General features: G+C 44.8%; 1 protein-coding gene across 4 annotated transcripts in view; it reads left to right on the forward strand.

Moving 5' to 3' along the window:
• The window catches only part of WDR49 (WD repeat domain 49), a 107,756-nt gene that overhangs the window by 47,799 nt on the left and 41,839 nt on the right, over positions 1 to 18,118 (forward strand). For all 4 annotated transcript variants that reach the window (XM_082223984.1, XM_082223986.1, XM_082223983.1 and 1 more), the window contains 2 exons: positions 4,213 to 4,377; positions 7,628 to 7,743. In XM_082223984.1, coding sequence (XP_082080110.1) covers positions 4,213 to 4,377; positions 7,628 to 7,743 — 281 coding nt within the window. The remainder of the gene's footprint in view (positions 1 to 4,212; positions 4,378 to 7,627; positions 7,744 to 18,118) is intronic.

Raw genomic sequence — 18,118 nt, forward strand, 5'->3', positions numbered from 1 at the left:
TTACAAATATATTTTAAAGCTCATTTTAAAAATGCAGGTCTTCATCAGATGCCTCATTAACAACCATTGCTATTGTAGGGTAGCAAACAGCATTTATCTTGTGTTCGGAACAGACCTGTTTTGATTTCAAAGGTTTAAATTCTGCTTTTGAATTTCCAGATAAAATGTCCAGTGCAGCTTGCAATAAATCCAAAACACACTGAAAACGCCACAACCGCTCAAAAGATTAAATGGGTTAGCAGCAGAAACTCAAGAGATCAACACTCATGGCAGCAAAAATAGGAAAACCATGATACTATAGCAGCTAAAGCGAATGACTCCTTTGTTAAAATAGCTCCACTGTCTACCAATCTGTTTCTGGGCACAATTCCAAAGTGCTGGTTATGACCTACAAAGGCCTACATGGCTTCGGTCCAAGCTACCTGGAAGACCACATTCCCTCATATGAACCTGGCAAGGTTTTGAGAATCTCAGGAGAGACCCTTCTGTTGGTCCTTCCACGTTCACAGGAACGCTTGGTGGGGACATGGGAGAGGGCCTTCTTGATGGCTGCTCCCAGCCTTTCAAATTCCCTCCCCAGAGAAGCTGGACTGGCTCCCTCCTTGTTGTCGTTCCACCAGCAAGTGAAGCCTTTCCTGTCCCAATAGGCTTTTTGGCTGACTGCTTCTAATGAAAGGGCTTGGGTGTGCTGTTTTTATTGCAATTATCTGTATGGTTTTAATAGATTTTTAATGTTTGCATATATAGTTTTGATTCTAACAATGCTTAATTGTTTTTAACAGTTGCTTTTATTTTTGTTAGCTGTTCTTATTTTTATCTGTAAGCTGCTTGGAGTCTCTGACAGGGAGAAAGCTGGGGTATAAATAAATATATACTAACAAAAAAAGCACTCAATGTAAAAGTTAGGGTTGATAAAACTAAATTATTGTTCAGTTCAGACAACCCAAAAGTCAACAAGGAAATACCTGGCAGGCCTCTTGAGGGAGGACATCCCATAAACAGGACACCACCAATTAAAATTTCATTGTTCTCACCTGCCTTGTACCTGAAAGCAAAGGCAACCAGAGAAGATTTTCTGATGAGTAACTTAATGCCAGGGTAAGTTAATATGGTTGTAGCCAATATTTCAAATAACAGGGTCTCAAGCGATTATAGGCTAGTCATTTTATGGGGGGGTGGGAATGGAAAACTCCAAGCAATTGCAGTAAAAAATGTGGTTTTTCATACCTACCCCAAAGGTATTGCTTTGCTCCAGTGGATCTTTGCCCTCAGAGATGAGGATCCAAGTCCCTAGGAGGTGTAAGCCTCTTACAACAACAACAACAACATTTATTACTTATACCCTGCCCATCTGGCCGGTCCTCCCCAGCCAGTCTGGATGGCTTCCAACAGAATATTAAATAAAAACACAATAAAACATTGAACATTAAAAACTTCCCTAAACAGGGCTGCCTTCAGATGTCTTCTAAAGGTCAGAGAGTTGTTTATTTCCTCGACATCTGGTGGGAGGGCGTTCCACAGGGCAGGTGCCACTAATGAGACAGCCTTCTGCAAGGCCAGGGTTGCAGGCACAGTGCAGACAAAGCAGGATAAAACATGGAAAATCAGTCGAGGTCCAAAATATGATCCACAGGCACCATTGGACAATAATCCAAGTTCACTATCACAGGGAGTTCGAACAAGGCACAACAGGGAAAAGAGAGCCCTTACTCGCAAGCCACACAGTGACTCTAGGTCCATAGAAGCACGCTGTATCACATCTCTCCAGTCTAGACCAGGACTTTTTGGTGCCAGTGTTCTTGATAACTGGGACCACCTCTAAGATCTCTACATGTTCATTGCTAGATCTCAACCCAGTGGATCTTCAGCACAGTTTCCAGGGGACTCTGTCTCCTCCTCGCTATAAGAATTCTAAGGTTTCATCTAAGGTTTCAAATATTAAATACATTCATAAATGTACAAGGCAAACACACACATAAGTATATAAACCACGTGTCCGAAATAGTACAGGAGAACAATCCTGAAGCCATTTTGACGCTCCCAAATTAACCTTGATATACCGGTATTTCTCTGCAAGGAGGGAGAAAATGGGGAAAGCCTTCCCTTTGTCTTTTTGCTTACAAATCCTGTCTTAAGGGCATATTTGTGTATGAATAGGGTGAGCCTGTGACCTGGATTCAGGAACTAAAGTATTAACCATCACAAAAGAATGGCCAGGCTGCCCAGGTAGGGCAATCACTGACCATTAACAGGTTTCCTGGCAGACAGGATTTCTGCCGTAGACCGCCTCCTTCTGTGATGTATGTATGATGTTTTGGGGTGGTGGTCTTGAGCTACAGGGTAGGCAATTTCAAAAGTCTATGTAAGGGCTTGCACACCATTGTTCTGGGTTCCTCCTCCCTCCTGAGTGTGTTGAGTGAGGACCATGTTGCAACTGTTTAATAAAGATCAGGCTTACTAGCTGCTTTGCTTCTCAATATTCTCTGGTTGGCCTCTGTTATTTTCTCCTACTGATAGGGAACCTAATTAAGGACTCTATAAGGGGTCTTGGGCACCCCATAAAGGAAATGGAGCAGTTTTTTCTTATAACATCCTCAAGGTCCTTAACCTGTGGGGTATCTGGTTCGTCCTCTGAGGACTCCGATACCATATCCCCAAATGGCAGCCTTCTCTCGCTTTGATTTTTAGGTATGTTGAGCAGATACTATTCTAGGTTGTAAGTCATCCTCAGAACAGACCTACTAAAATCAGTATACAAATTTGTCAAGCTCACTGATTTTAGTGGGTCTTCTCTTGAGTATGGGTTAGGTAAAGGTAAAGGGACCCCTGACCATTAGGTCCAGTCGTGACCGACTCTGGGGTTGCGGCACTCATCTCGCTTTATTGGCCAAGGGAGCCGGCGTACAGCTTCTGGGTCATGTGGCCAGCATGACTAAGCCGCTTCTGGCGAACCAGAGCAGCACATGGAAATGCCATTTACCTTCCCGTCGGAGCGGTACTTATTTATCTACTTGCACTGGCGTGCTTTTGAACTGCTAGGTGGGCAGGAGCAGGGACCGAGCAACGGGAGCTCACCCCGTCGCGGGGATTCGAACAGCCGACCTTCTGATCGGCAAGTCCTAGACTCTGTGGTTTAGACCACAGAGAATGAGTTAGTTGGATACAATTCTCTGAGTACAGGCAGTGACCTTTTTACGCGTGTCCAACATTGTGTGTGACCACGCACACAAGCATTGTACCAAACCTGGGAGACACCTGAAAATGTCACAAGAACATCAGAGAAAGGGGTAAAACAGGTCGGGGAGCATGGGCAGAGTGGGGCTGGACTGCCTTACGCAGGCCAGTGTGTGGGGGGGTCCAGAACGTAACCCCCCCCCAAATATGTCCATGTTGAAAAACCATATATTGCTTTTGTCACTCGGACTTTTAAAGCTGCAAGATGGGAAAGGTTGTCTATCCCTATGCCAGAATAAGACTGATAGGCTCTGACTCTTCTGCAATAAATCACACATAAAATGGCGAAGAAAATGTAATTTTATGAGTAACATAGCATGTCCTGGACTTAAAGCTATCATAGGAGACTGAGCATGATCTGTCTCCAAATGGACTTTCTTCCAATCTGACCACACAGTTAAATTTTTAAATTAAAGCTAATGCATACTGAGACATTTCTTAGATCAGCTTTAAAGATCCATTACTCAATGGATCAATTGCTGTGATAAAGTGAGGCTGGTTTATCTCATGGCACTGTACAAAGCGCTTTGCCTGCTGCACCCTTATAATTTCAGCTGCGAAATTCTCTGTTGCACTTCTTGCTGCTGAGGACACATTGTCCCCCTCTGGATTGGGGTATTATCTGCAGAAGGAACAAGTCACCTCTTTTCTCCCTTGAATGATAATGGCAGTTAAATCATTATTCTTTAGTTAAACGGAGCTTGCTGGGAAGGCAGGTATTTAAGATAGGATAAGAAGCAGTCCATAAACCTTAATGGGGAGGGGGGAGATAAATCTTCTAATGAGTTGAAAGGAAGAAGATGAGAAAATCAATGCCGACATTTTTCGGATTTGCATTTCAAATGTTGGCAATTATATAAGTGAAGTTCACGTATGTGTAAGATTATAGTAATGAAGGTGTTTGTGTGGAAGGAGATGCGGAGAGCAAATAAGCAAGGTTTTCATTCCAGAAACTCTCTCCCCCTCCTTCTTTCTTAGGTAATCAGCTCAGATGCTGGATCTACTGTTATCTTCTGGCTGATTGATACTGGGCAGAAAATCAAAGAGTTCACAGGTTGCCATGGCAATGCTGAGATCAGTACTATGGCTCTCAATGGGACTCAGACCAGACTCTTCACCGGAAGCACAGATGGAACCGTAAAGGTGTGTATGTGTTTGTGTCGGGGGAGAAGCCGCTGCACTCGACATGCAATTTCACAGAATACATGGGCTAACAACAGTGCATGGCTCTGTTGCAGGAGTTGCAGGGGGCAAATATTAGCAACTGGATTCTGGAATGACAAAATGGTAAAGGGAAACAGATTGGGCTGGAATCTGTGTATCTGAAGAAGTGTGCATGCAGATGAAAGCTTATACCAAGAACAAACTTAGTTGGTCTCTAAGGTGCTACTAGGGACGTGGGTGGCGCTGTGGGTTAAACCACAGAGCCTAGGACTTGCTGATCAGAAGGCTGGCGGTTTGAATCCCCGCGACGGGTTGAGCTCCTATTGCTCGGTCCCTGCTCCTGCCAACCTAGCAGTTCAAAAGCACGTCAAAGTGCAAGTAGATAAATAGGTAGCGCTCCGGCGGGAAGGTAAACGGCGTTTCTGTGTACTGCTCTGGTTCAGCAGAAGCGGCTTAGTCATGTTGGCCACATGACCTGGAAGCTGTACGCTGGCTCCCTCGGCCAACAAAGCAAGATGAGCGCCGCAACCCCAGAGTCGGCCAAGACTGGACCTAATGATCAGGGGTCCCTTTACCTTTACCTTTAGGGTGCTACTGGACTTTTTTAAATTTTTTTTTATATATTTAGATTGGGCTGGAGTTTATTTGAATTTCCCCCCATGAATTTATCCCATTGGTTTCAATGGAACCTTTGTTGAGCTCACTTTGTCAAGACCCGATCCATTTCAATTGCCAGCTTTATATAGAATAAAAAGTGTTCTCTGCCTTAGGTGGGATGGAGAAGGCATGGTGATAGTACTTCAGTAGTTGGGATGCTACATTTTTGGAGTGCTTTTTTTACATTAGAAACTCTTACATAATAAAAGCCAAGCATGTTAGATCAAAGACTTGGCTCCTTGACGGGCTAGCTTTCGATGAGAAGGGGTGGTAAGGAGAAGCATAAAGTTATTCAACGCACTACATGCATGTTGAAAAGATTATGGTCTATCCTTGCCTACAAAAATGGAGATAATGTTTTAACCTCCAATGGAAAGTGCTTTGAGAGTTATGCAGAAGTGCAACAGCTCTTCAACCATTTATGCTTAATTCAGCACATAATTCCTTCAGTTCAGGAAACCTTTCCTGCTTTAATTAGCAGCAATTAAAAAGCTTTTGGGATTACTGGAGTTTTGCATACAAGGCATGTTTTTACCCACTCTTGTTAGCAAAGGAAAGGAATGATGATATAAATACAAAATAAATACCAATATTTTATTTCCATGTGGTCGGTTCTTCTGGCTGGCAATTATTGTCTGCCTAACAGGAATCACGGCAGAATAATTATAGTAGAGATGGATGGAGCTCACACTGAATTAGATTGGAAATAAGCCAAGCCATACCAAAAAAGCAGGAAATGGCTTGTCTCATATCAAGTCCAATCCAAATTTGACCCCCCCCTTGACGATAGTCAGAGATCATTTACAGACCTCCGAGTTCCCTGGCTTCATGAGAGATCAGTCCCTGAAGTATGGGAGGCGGAAAGTTTGCAACAGCTGAAAGTGCTGCTGGAGAGGGGAAATCCAACTCACCATGGAAGACTAGATTTTTGGTGCAGAGGTGGGTTATCTGTAGGAGGCCTATGGTGCTAATCCTTCATTCTGGGCCTCATATTCCAACCACTAAAAAGATCTTTGTTTATTTTGCTAAGCAGATATCACTTTCCTGCTTAGCTGAAACAATAAGGGGAATTGTTGTTAAGGACCATAATTTCCATACCCATTGTGTAAAGCACTGAAATCTCTTAGGCTGCAGTCCTGATCATATTGATTCAGAATTAAGCCCACTGCTTTTTTTCTGGGGGGACACAGGGGTACACGTGCCCCTAAACATTTTGTGAATCTTTGTACTTTTGGCCATTTACTGTACAGTGGTACCTCTGGATGCGAATGGGATCCGTTCCGGAGCCCCATTTGCATCATGAGCAGAATGCAACCCGATTCTGCGCGTGCGCGGGTCACGATTCGCTGCGTCTGTGTGTGTGCGTGACGTCATTCTGAGAGTCTGCGCATGCGCGAGCGGCGAAACCCGGAAGTAACCTGTTCCGTTACTTCCGGGTCGCCCCAGGACGCAACCTGAAAAGATTTAACCTGAAGCGTTTTTAACCCTCGGTATAACTGTATTTATTCTCCCTGATTTGAACTATAAAATGGTGATTTTCTTGAGTCAAAATGAAAGTATCCCTAAACATTTATTTAGGGAAAAAAGCACTGATTAAGCCCTATTGAATTCATTGAGGCATTCTCCCAGTTCAGTCAGTTTAGGATTGCAACCCTACTGGTTTAAGAAAATCAGGGCTGTGTTTTCAAAAGCCATTGTTCCATTCCAGCTAAAGTTATTGATGCCCAAATTGAGTTTGTAATGGCTAAAATCCCATGCAGATGTTACAACTACATACAGAGAATGTGCTTAGGGCCCTCACCCATAACCTCTGTGTGCTCAGCTGAACATTTGCATGAGACCCATATACCTGTATTCCTGCTTGCAAGATAAGAACCCAATGTTTGTACAGTTGTACACATGTAAAATCCACTGAGACATTCAGCTGAACACACTGGTGGAATCTACACACATATAAAAAACATTCTGAAAATGCCTTTTTTTAAAAAGCGTTTTAAAAAACACATTGAATTTTCCATAAAGCTCATCGCCATCTTAGTGTCACATTGTATACTGCACTTAAAACACACTTAAAATGTTTTCTTTGCAGGTTGTTGGCCTCCAACTCTGATCAGCCCCAACCAGTATGGCCAATAGTCAGGGATGATGGGAACTGGAGTACACCAGCATCTTTTGGACTTCAGCATCTGCATAGCCCCTAGGTTTAGCCTGGTCCAGGTTCATGAATGTCCTCTTACTCAGCTTTATTCTTCCATAACTGTACTGAGAAAAGCTACTGCATTTTTTCTAGAAGTGTGAGCACATCAGTCTCACCCAGCAGAGTCCTTCCCACTGCATGTTATGTGATCCTTTTAAGGGAAGATTACAAGGACAAAAGCTGGGGTCTCCTGCATGATCTCCTGTGTCCTACCAACAAGCAATGTTCCACCCTCCACCTACATTAAATAGGTCTATGTAGCGTGTCTTAGCAATGTTTATGTTCTTGCATGTTTTGATGTGTTGCTTCTGAAATTACCAAGAGACATTGCCTACTTTGTTTTTTGACATATTGTTTTCCTAATTTAAATTGCAGATCTGGGACTTCAACGGACATTGTCACCATAAGCTCAATGCCGGAAGAGACCGAGCAGTTGAAATCTCCCAGATCATGGTGCTAAGCTGGACTATATTAGTTCTGGGCTGGGACAGGTACTGTGTAAATATCACGCCGCAATGTTGGAGAATGTGCAAATTGGAAAAGTGTACTTTTTTTTTGCTTCCATTTCTGGAGATAACATCAGCTAATGCTTATCTCTCCAGGCTGTCACACCAATTCAAGGGCTGTTCGATAACTGAATCCAAGAACAGATTTAGCAGTGTCTGTGTGTCATCTGAGAAAGGATGTGATATTCAAAGGTGCAGCGTAGCAGGAAAGGATCTCATCTGTCTTGATCAGGGACACCATTTTAGATTTCCTTGAGGGGGAGTGGGGAAGTGAGCCTTTCCAAAAGGTTCTATGGGAAATGTCCTTGGATGTAGTCAAGACTAAATTGCACAACAACAACAACAACAATGTGTTTTAGAAAGGTTTTTTTTTTAACCTGTTACTAAAGCAACCTTTCCATCCTGGTACCCTCCATATGTTTTGGATTCCAACTCCCATCAGCCCCAATTGGCATAGCCAGGATGATGGGAGTTGTGGTCTGAAATCTGAAGGGACCAGATTGGGAGAGCCTGAATTATAGCAAAGTGTGTAATCCAATCTCCCTTTTTTATTTAAACGCAGGTGTCAGGGGCTCAGGGACAGAGGCACAGGGGAGAGAGGAGACGGAGAGCGAAGGGGAAGGATCTGAGGGCAGCGTAGGGGAGTATGGCAGTGACCCGAGAGATTCCATGAGCTTCTCCAGCGAATCAGAAGATTCCCAGAAGGAGGCGCCGATGGTCAGGGCAAGGGGGGCCAGCAGGGACTCCCAAAGCAGCAGCTGGAGATCAGGGCCAGCTTCCCCACCAGAGCGTAGTGGGGGGGAGGAGTCCCAGGTGTCAGGGCCAGCGTCTCCTCCAGCAGGGAGAGAAGATGAGTCGAGACTGACCACACCTCCAGCGGAGAGTGGGGGAAGCAGTGACAGGAGCAGTGTAACGGTCAGGAGGAAGGTTGCCGGCTGGGCGCGTGTGCCAAGTTCAAATGTACAGGCGTGCGGGACAGCAGAAAGCCCAGATCGGGAACCAGGTCCTAAAGCCCGCCGGAGGCAGGGGGAAGACTCAGGGGACTCAGCATCAGAAGAGTCTAGAAAGAGCGAGACCCCAACTGACAGGCGGACCCAGAGGAGGAAAGAGCAGAGGAAGAGGTGGAGCAAGGCTAGGGTCTTAAACTGGTGTCTGGGGGGGGGGGAGGAGACTCAGACGGAGCTTCAGCGGTCTAGAGTTTAAGACATAGAGCTGCGCGCTGCGGCTGTGAAAGCAAAAACTGAACTTCAATAAAGACTTTTGTATATAACAATGAACCAGCGTTGGTCCTTTGTGAGCTGGGACCGAGGGCAGCTCTGACAGCAGGGATATGGTCCTCCTGCTAATGCATACCTAGTGTGATATTTTGTGAGCAGGAAAGACCACAACAGTGATAAAGAACCTGGTTTGCATGCAGAAGGTCTCAGGCTCAGTCCTTGGCATCCTGTCCTTGGGATCCTAGCAAATCCTGTTTCCAGTTAAGGGTCATGGGGAACACTATTTCCCAAGACCCCCATGTCCCTCTACCCATTCCACAGGCCCAACAACCTGGTTTGCATGCAGAAGGTCTCAGGCTCAGTCCTTGGCATCCTGTCCTTGGGATCCTAGCAAATCCTGTTTCCAGTTAAGGGTCATGGGAAACGCTATTTCCCAAGACCCCCTGTCCCGCTACCCATTCCACAGGCCCAACAACCCTAGATCCCCAATGCTGGCTATTAAAAAAAAGTGATGCAAGGGCAAACAAATGTCACATCTACTGTAGCCATTGTGGTGGAAGAGCATTACAGTCCTTTCGTCTCTACCGCACAGATGGATTGTTAACCTGTTTTCCTCTTCTAAAAGTGACCCAACACAGAGAAGTTTAATTCCCTTCAGGTAGCCCAATTCTCTGAAGGCCTGATGAGTGCATGAACTGGTGTTCTGTGTTGGGTGGGGCGGCAACCAATTTCATGACACTCAAACGTGTCCTAGTTGAGCCCTTGTGGGATTACACTCAAGTGTAATATTCTAGCACTGCTTTATTTGGTGAGTTCTTTACTTTAAAAAAGTTCTTCTTTTTGTTTTCTGCTGGAGTTAGAGAAAGCCATTAAAATTGTTTAAAGATCCTGGCAGGGAGGGGATGAGCTATATATTTCCTCCACCAAGATGTTCTGCAAAAAAATAATGGCAGGACTTAATTAGAAACCCTTCTGTCCATAAATTTGAAAACTTAGACAACACTCAAAGGCTGCTTCCTCTATAGAGGCAGAGGCTCATTGCTGTTGTTCACTATAAAATTATGTGGAGGGTCTGGAAATTAGGGTGAGATGAATTGCTTTTTGTGCATATTTCTTTTCCTTTGAAATTATTTTTCTACAGGTCCAGAATCTTCCTCCCTTCCCCCAGTCTCTCTCTCTCTCCCCCACCTACAAATTCTCACTTGCTATGGTGGAAAATAGCTTAGATGAAGACTGTCAGAGAATTCCGACATAAGCAGAAGCAGGAATGGAAATTGCTAATTTTTTTTTTTTAATCCGTTCCATGTCCAAAATAGAAATCAGTACAGCAGATATTAGTATTTGCTGTTGCTGCCTTTAGTTCCAGAACAATATGTAATTGATTGCCTCTCTCCCATTTGTGTTCTGCTTCCTTTACAAGGAAATTAATGAGGTGGAATAAGAGGATGGTGATAGAACTTACATAATAAATTATGTACATTATGTAATTTCACCACAGTGGGCAGAGAGATAAATAACATAGTGTTTGGCAGAAGTTGAACTGCAGTAGAACAGAAACAGTGCTGCATGCAATTAACACAGTGCTGAACAGGAAATGATTCCTTCTTACATCCCTAGCTTTGGGCCCAGAGACCAAAATTCTCCTTTCCCATTACCTCTTTCCCACTGCAGCATATTTTGTCCCCCACTAAAAAGCCAGTTCTGATGGCCAGGCACCCTTCAGCAAGTTTTGAGCTGTAGCTATGAACAAATCTGTCAATTTTGATTTCTCTCATTTTTCCAGTCTTAGGTTCATTCCTCCATGTTTCTTCATCAGTTCACATTTTTTAAAATTGAATAAGTCCTCATGAAAATCTATCAGCATCTGAGAGCTCATTTATTGTCATACATACATTTTTGCCTAATAAAACACTTTTTTGTATGTTGTTTTCATTAATATATGCCTTTTTATACATACTTCCCCCCATTGTGCACATTTTTCTGGACATTGCTTCTCTGGGAAACTGCACTTCAAAATTTGGAGAAGTGCAAATTTCTCAGGATGGCTGCATTTCAGTTCATTTCTTGTTTGGGGAAGTTTGAATATGCAAAGTGAACCAAATTCCCCTCCCTAATGGGATATTGTGGAGAAGAAGCTTTAGAAGGTAGAGTGTGGAAACCAGAGTCTCTCTATTCCTCTGCCCCCCACACATACACACACATTAACAAAATATTGTGGAAGAGGTTCTTTGTAGCCAAGTCAGTGCTATTTACAGAACCAACATTATGAGACAAGAGCTTAGAAAGCCAAGGTTGCCTCCATTTATTTTACAAAGTCTGTGTAGCTGCTAGTTACCCAAACAGAAAGGTTATCACTGAGGTCTATACCTTACCTTAGTCACATGATAATTGATTGTGCTTATCGTTTGATAAAGTGCGTGCATGGAATGTCTCTCATCAGTTATTATGGGTTATTGGGCTGGCCAGTTACCGAACAGATGCCACACTGATAGGTGATGACTATCAAGTGTCTTCTATCACCTGTGCATAAATTGAAGATCATCCTTCCGTTGCTTTTCTCCGCCGAAGGGTACTGCATTCATCTGATAAAGCAGCTCTCTTCATAGCAATTAGCTACTTACTCCACACCACCAAACGATCACACAATGGTTGCACTTGTTGAACATGACACTGGGAATCGGCTCAAAACAGGGACAAAGTAAAACACTGTTCAGAGATTTAAATGTACTTTGAAACTGTAAGTGGTGGGCCGTCCCTATCATTGGGAAAAGTGTGGCAGCCACCTCAGGTGGCAGAAGCCAGGGGCAGGGGAGCAGCAACAAAAAAGGCAGTGCTGTGTGTGCCACATGGTCTGCCCGGCACATCCTCAGCCAATCTCTTGCCCTCAGGTGTGGTGGAGGACATGACAACATTAAAGAAATATTTTTCTGGTCAGCATCTGTTATGTGTATTGGGGGGGGGGCACCATCTTGTCACCTCAGGCAGCAAAATGTCTTGGCCTGGCCCTAGTAGCTGGTATCTTGTAGCCGTGAACTTTCATTAGGCAAAATTCTGCTTCATCCAATATAGGAAGCGGACTGAGAAGGAAGCTAGTGCAGCAAATAGGGATGTCAGAGAATTCTGGCAGAAACAGGAGCGGAAATTACCCCATTACTCACCCATTTCCAGAGCAAAAATCAGTTCAGCAATGGGATTCACGTTCATTGTTGCTGTTGCTTTCATTCTCCAAATGGTTTGTAATTGCCCCTAATTTTGGGGGGGGCAAATGCTTTCAGCCTGTAATTGGTGTGTAAACCCACCCATTTGCATTATGCTTCTTTGCATTTACATGAAAAAAGAAAGTTAAATCCCTGTGATTTACAAAATTAATTACGTAAGTAGTATAATTCTGTCAAAGTGGAGATTGAGGCGAATAACGTAGTTTTGTTACCTCCTCAGCTTCTGTCCTCTTCCTAGTCCTCTCCCTCTTCTCCCTGTACCATTTACCATTGTCCCACCACCACTTCCTGGGCTCTGAGCCTTCTTCCATTGGTGGTTCTCCAGCTGGTTTCTCCCACCATCCCTCTGCATCCAACCAGTTCATGACACTAACTCTCCCTGCACTCCCATGCTCTGCTGGCAAGTACTCCTGCCAGAGGTCCCACTTCTTTAAACAGATCCAGTGCTTTTTTTCTGGGGGGGGGGGAAATGCAGGGGCACGCATACCCATAAACATTTTGTGAATCTAACAGGAGAAGAAACTAAAAATTTTAAATTTTTAAGTTTCTTCTCTAGCACGGTGAATCGTCAGTTCTGTTGAATAGCATGGTGAATTGTCAGTTCAATGTTGAATAGCATGGTGAATTTTCAGTGAATTGTCAGTTGCTACCCCTCATTTCCTGTCCCTGTGTTTCCTGACTCTCAGACGGAAGCGAGCGTTTAATGTGTGAAGTAGGAGTTGGAATCTACCACGGTGATTGGTCAGTTTCATTGTTACCACCTCCGATGGCGGCTTCATTTCCTTTCCCGGTGATTTTCTTGAGTCAAAATGAGAGTACCCCTAAACATTTTTTAAGGAAAAAAGAGCACTGAACAGATATCTCATGGGTGGGTTTGCAATTGAAGAGTTGAGCAGTGTTTCTCAAGGCTATGGAGTCAATCTGGGGGCTTCTAGTTGCTGACCACAAGTATAGAGGAACAGAGGCGCAAAGACTCCAAACAGCAAAAGTAAGAAGGAAAGATAATGAGGATGCAAAGAACACATCCTGGTAAGTGCTAAAAATAAAGACACTACATAATCTAAATCATCAGTTCATGAATATTAAACCTGAAGGAAGTGCACAAACAAGTGGGAAGCAGTCTTTTTATAGGGAAGAGACTAGTGGGTGATGTGTAGAGTTACTGCTGCCATTGCTCATTAGTCTCTATCTGATTCCAGACATGACACATTTGTGTGCACTTTCTGTTTCCCTGAATGTCCCATCCAACGTCTTCCGCCTAATTGGAAGATGCACAAGTTGTCCGTCCATCATGAACTTGAACATCTTTTAAAGGATGAGAGGGGAGAACGAAAGCGGGCAAATGAGCTGCGAAACGCAGTGGGACAGGAAGTGTGAGGCACTTACGGTTATGCTATTAAAAATTCATAATAAGTAAACAAGGTGCCTAGAGGTTTTCAGTCTTTAAAATCTCCTGTAGCATAGCGTGAGTGAGTGATGATATCAAAATCTGGGTTTTCTCCCCTCGAGCCTGTTCTGTCTGATACTGCTCAGCTGTGGACCCTGGCTTCTCCTCATTTCTCCTGAGCAAATTCTATTGGCACGGGCAATAAAAAATCAATGTAAATATGCTTAAGCAGAATGGAAAATGGGAGCAGCGCTGGTTGCTCTACAAAGCCTGCTTTAGTCAGGATAAGTGTTGTGGTTTTATAAACTATAGATTAGGCAGGATTAAGGGGACAGAGCCTCTGCTTGCTGATCTCTACTCTCTCAGCAGAGTGACCAAAAAAAATAATCCTTATTTCAAGGTACTGTTCTTTTTCTGCAAGCCCTTAGTTCCAGGGGGAAAATACCGGTACATCCTGAATATGACTCTGAGGTAACGAAGGCAGGAGAGTGTGAACGCCTTATCCATATTCTATTGCATTCAGACACAGCAAATTAACTCTGTGCTGTCTCTTAGAGACAAATCAGCCCCCCGCCCCCCAGTCCTATGTCTCTCTCTTCCCTTGGGCTAGGATGGGGATTGAGAACTTCAACTTTGTTTGGAACAGGGAAGTTTCAACAGGCACCCAGAAAGACAACAGAGATGTAGGATATGCAAAAGGTCAAAATTTCAACAAGTAGGGGCCGCTGATTCTGATACCACACAGGATACTTTCTAATTAGGCGGTATCTGCAGAATACCCTCGCCTGCAGAGAGTATCCTCTTTGAGGGACGCGGGTGGCACTGTGGTCTAAAGCACTGAGCCTCTTGGACTTGCGATTGGAAGGTTGGTGGTTCGAATTCCTACGATGGAGTGCAGCGGCAGAGCATAATGCCTGCGCTGCCCAGAGTGGGTGTGCTCCCGAGGGGGGAGTGACATGGAGGGTGCACTCCCACGCGCCACAGTTCAGGGTAGGAGAGGGGCGGGGAAGCTGCTGCTCACTCTTCTTCTGTTCTCCGCAGCCGGCTCAGACATGATCCGGCAATGGAGCTGTTGCGGCTGGGTGCGCCTCGCCATGGCTGAGGAGGGCTGCTCTCTGCCGCCGGGTCAGAAGAGCTGCTGCCGCCGGGCACGCGGTGTGCAGCCCACTCGCCTGCCATTTTGTCACCCCTTCAGTCATGACACCTGGGGCTCACCGCACTCACCACACCCCCTTCCTACACCTCTGATGGAGTGAGCTCCCGTTGCTTTGTCCCAGCTCCTGCCAACCTAGCAGTTTGAAAGCACACCAGTGCAAGTACAGTGGTACCTCAGGTTACATACGCTTCAGGTTACAGACGCTTTTGGTTACAGACTCTGCTAACCCAGAAATAGTACCTCCGCTAACCCAAAAACAGTACCTCGAGTTAAGAACTTTGCTTCAGGATGAGAACAGCAATCGTGCTCCGGCGGCGTGGCAGCAGCGGGAGGTCCCATTAGCTAAAGTGGTACCTCAGGTTAAGAACAGTTTCAGGTTAAGAACGGACCTCCAGAACAAATTAAGTACTTAACCTGAGGTACCACTGTAGATAAAAAGGTACCACTGTGGTGGGAAGGTAAACAGCATTTCCGATCACTCTGGTTTCCGTTATGGTGTCCCGTTGCTTCAGAAGCGGTTTAGTCATGCTGGCCATATGACCCAGAAAGCTGTCTGTGGAAAAACGCCGGCTCCCTCGGCCTGAAAGTGAGATGAGTACCACAACCCCATAGTCGGCTTTGACTGGACTTAACCATCCAGGAGTCCTTTACCTTTACCTTACCCTGCAGGATACTGTCTCCCGCAGAGGGTATCTTCTTTGAGCATCCTCTCAAGGGCTCCAGGGAGAGTCTCCTCACAAGCCAGTGGTGCAGCAGGGCTTTTGCCGAGGCTCTTCGAGGTTTCTGGCACCACACATGGATATGCATGACTTGAACACATATAAATTGGGGTGGGGGTTACCTGTATAAGCTTTTTAGGTATCCTGGGTCCCAGGTTGTATGAGGCTTTACCAGCATCTTGAAGTTTGCCCACCAACTGGATGATTTTAGAAGAGAATTAGACAAATTCATGGAAGATAAGGCTGTTTGGTTAGCCACTGTGAGAACAGGATGCTTGACACTGGAAACAATGGGAAGGATGTTCCCTACACCAGCTCCAGAGCTGGCATAGACTTATCTCTGCTTTGGCGTATATTAGAGGGCTGTAAAGGTCCAACTTGGCATGCTGTCAAGCTAGGGCCACAGAGGTTTCCATGGCAGTAAGGAGGGGATCTACAAGGTCAGGTCTCTCACTCTAAGTGTGGACCTCTCTCTGCACTCTTGGAGAGAGAGATCAGCTCTGGGCCTGGGTGCCTGGGACACTCTCCCTCGGCCAGAGCTTAGGTCCCTGAACGTAGGTATAATGTAACCACATTTTATGGTGTGTAAGAACCAATAAGGTGCTACGTGGGTGGCACTGTGGGTTAAACCACAGAGCCTAGGACTTGCTGATCAGAAGGTCGGCGGTTCGAATCCCCATGACAGGGTGAGCTCCCATTGCTCGGTCCCTGCTCCTGCCAACCTAGCAGTTCGAAAGCACGTCAAAGTGCAAGTAGATAAATAGGTACCGCTCTGGCAGGAAGGTAAACGGCATTTCCGTGCACTGCTCTGGTTCAGCAGAAGCGGCTTAGTCATGCTGGCCACATGACCCGGAAGCTGTAAAGCGAGATGAGCGCCGCAACCTCAGAGTTGGTCACGACTGGACCTAATGATCAGGGGTCCCTTTACCTTTTAAGAACCAATAAAGCAATAAACCAATTGGGTCTCCTGTGGAGAGTTGTGGAATCACTTGGGGTGGGGCAGGGAAATAGATTCAAAACCTTTCAGATTTTGTACTTTCGCAGAACATTTTCCAGTTCTCGCTGGGTATATTGGATTTGCCCCCCAGAGTATTGTGCCAGTCAGGCTTCTATGAGGTCTGTCTTCCTTTTTCTCCCTGAAGGAATAATTCATAAGGGATTGCCTCAGGGCAGAGGTGTTCTCTGCGCAGACTTGAAAAGCAGAACCACCTCAGACTGGCTACATGCAGTTTAGAAGCAGAGCTCCCCGTAACATTGATCTAAAAATATATTTCCTAACCCTCTTTTGACTTTGAAGTCAAGCACATTTAAATAGGTATTTTTGGAAATAAAAAAAGACACAGGAATACAGAAGACTGCTGGTGATGGGCGAATGGACCACTGAATGTGTGGGAAGGGGGAATTGCTCCCACTGTCTCTGCATTCTGGTGTGAATTAAATAGCCTTGCTAGGTCCCAAGTTTTGGGGTTCAATTTGAAGGCGTCAGGGTGGCAAGTTTAAATCTCAGCACCCGTCAGACTCAAATTACTCATTTTTGACACCTTGCTATAGGGTTTTTTTGCAACAGGATGATTTTTTAAAAACACTACTTATCCTGAAATAGAAAATGTTGCCATGAGAGGCTCCCTCCACCTCTTCAGTATTTTCACAAGTTTTCCATCTTTCCAGGAATGGAAAGTTGGGAAGAAATACTTCCAAATGAAATTTTTGATTTGGAGGTCCAGATCCAGATTGGGAACCTGGTGTGTATGGAGTTTGGGGAAACTTTTTGCCCTGTGCTGCAGTTAGCAACCATGGGGGCTTTGATCAGACTGGAGACTACAATAGGAGACAATTTTTTATTTTATTTACTTGTTCCATAAAATTCTTATACCACTTTATAGTAACCCCCCCCAAAGCAGTTCTAATCTCTACACCAGCATCCTAATCCCCACAAACATAGGCTGTGTGGTACAGTGGTTGGAGTATGGTCAAACCTCGGTTGTCGAATGTTGTTGTCAGTTGTTCCGAAACGTTCGACAACAGAAAACTGAAAGCGGAAGCCTCAATACAACAGGGAAACTCAAAACGGAAGCTGCATAGCAGGTTCGCCTTCCGAAAATCATTTGAAAACCAGAGCAGTTACTTCCGGGTTATCGGCTTTCGGGAGCCAAAATGGAGCTGTTCGAGAACTGAGGTTTGACTCTATTGGACTAGCACTTGGGAGACCAGCGTTCAAATTCCCAGTCAGCCATGAAGCTCCCAGGGTTTGCGCAACTTGGAGAAAAAGGAACTCCTTTCTCACTGAGCTCCATGGAGGAAAAGGTGGGAGATAAATGCGGTAGATAAATAAAAATAAATATATTAGAATACATTCACACTAAAATGCGGAAGACTTTTTACGAGACTATCTTTTAAAAAAGCAAATTGATGTGGAAATATGGAGAATTAAATTTTAGATTAGAAAAATGAGAAACGGAGATAAACCAAATTTGACAGATTCACCCATCCCTATTATTATCCTCTGTGTTGTGTTCGTGGTTGTTAAAAAACCCCAAACCTGTGTACTTCTTGGGTTTCTTAAGAACTCCACACTTCTTCTCTTTTTGATTCTGCCCATCCCCTCCAATGCAGATTTTAATTAGGAAAAAAAAGGTGGGGGAGAAATCAACACTGCGGCTCGT

Source organism: Podarcis vaucheri (assembly GCF_965113315.1).
Source record: "Podarcis vaucheri genome assembly, chromosome: 5".
Classification (NCBI taxonomy): Eukaryota; Metazoa; Chordata; class Lepidosauria; order Squamata; family Lacertidae; genus Podarcis; species Podarcis vaucheri.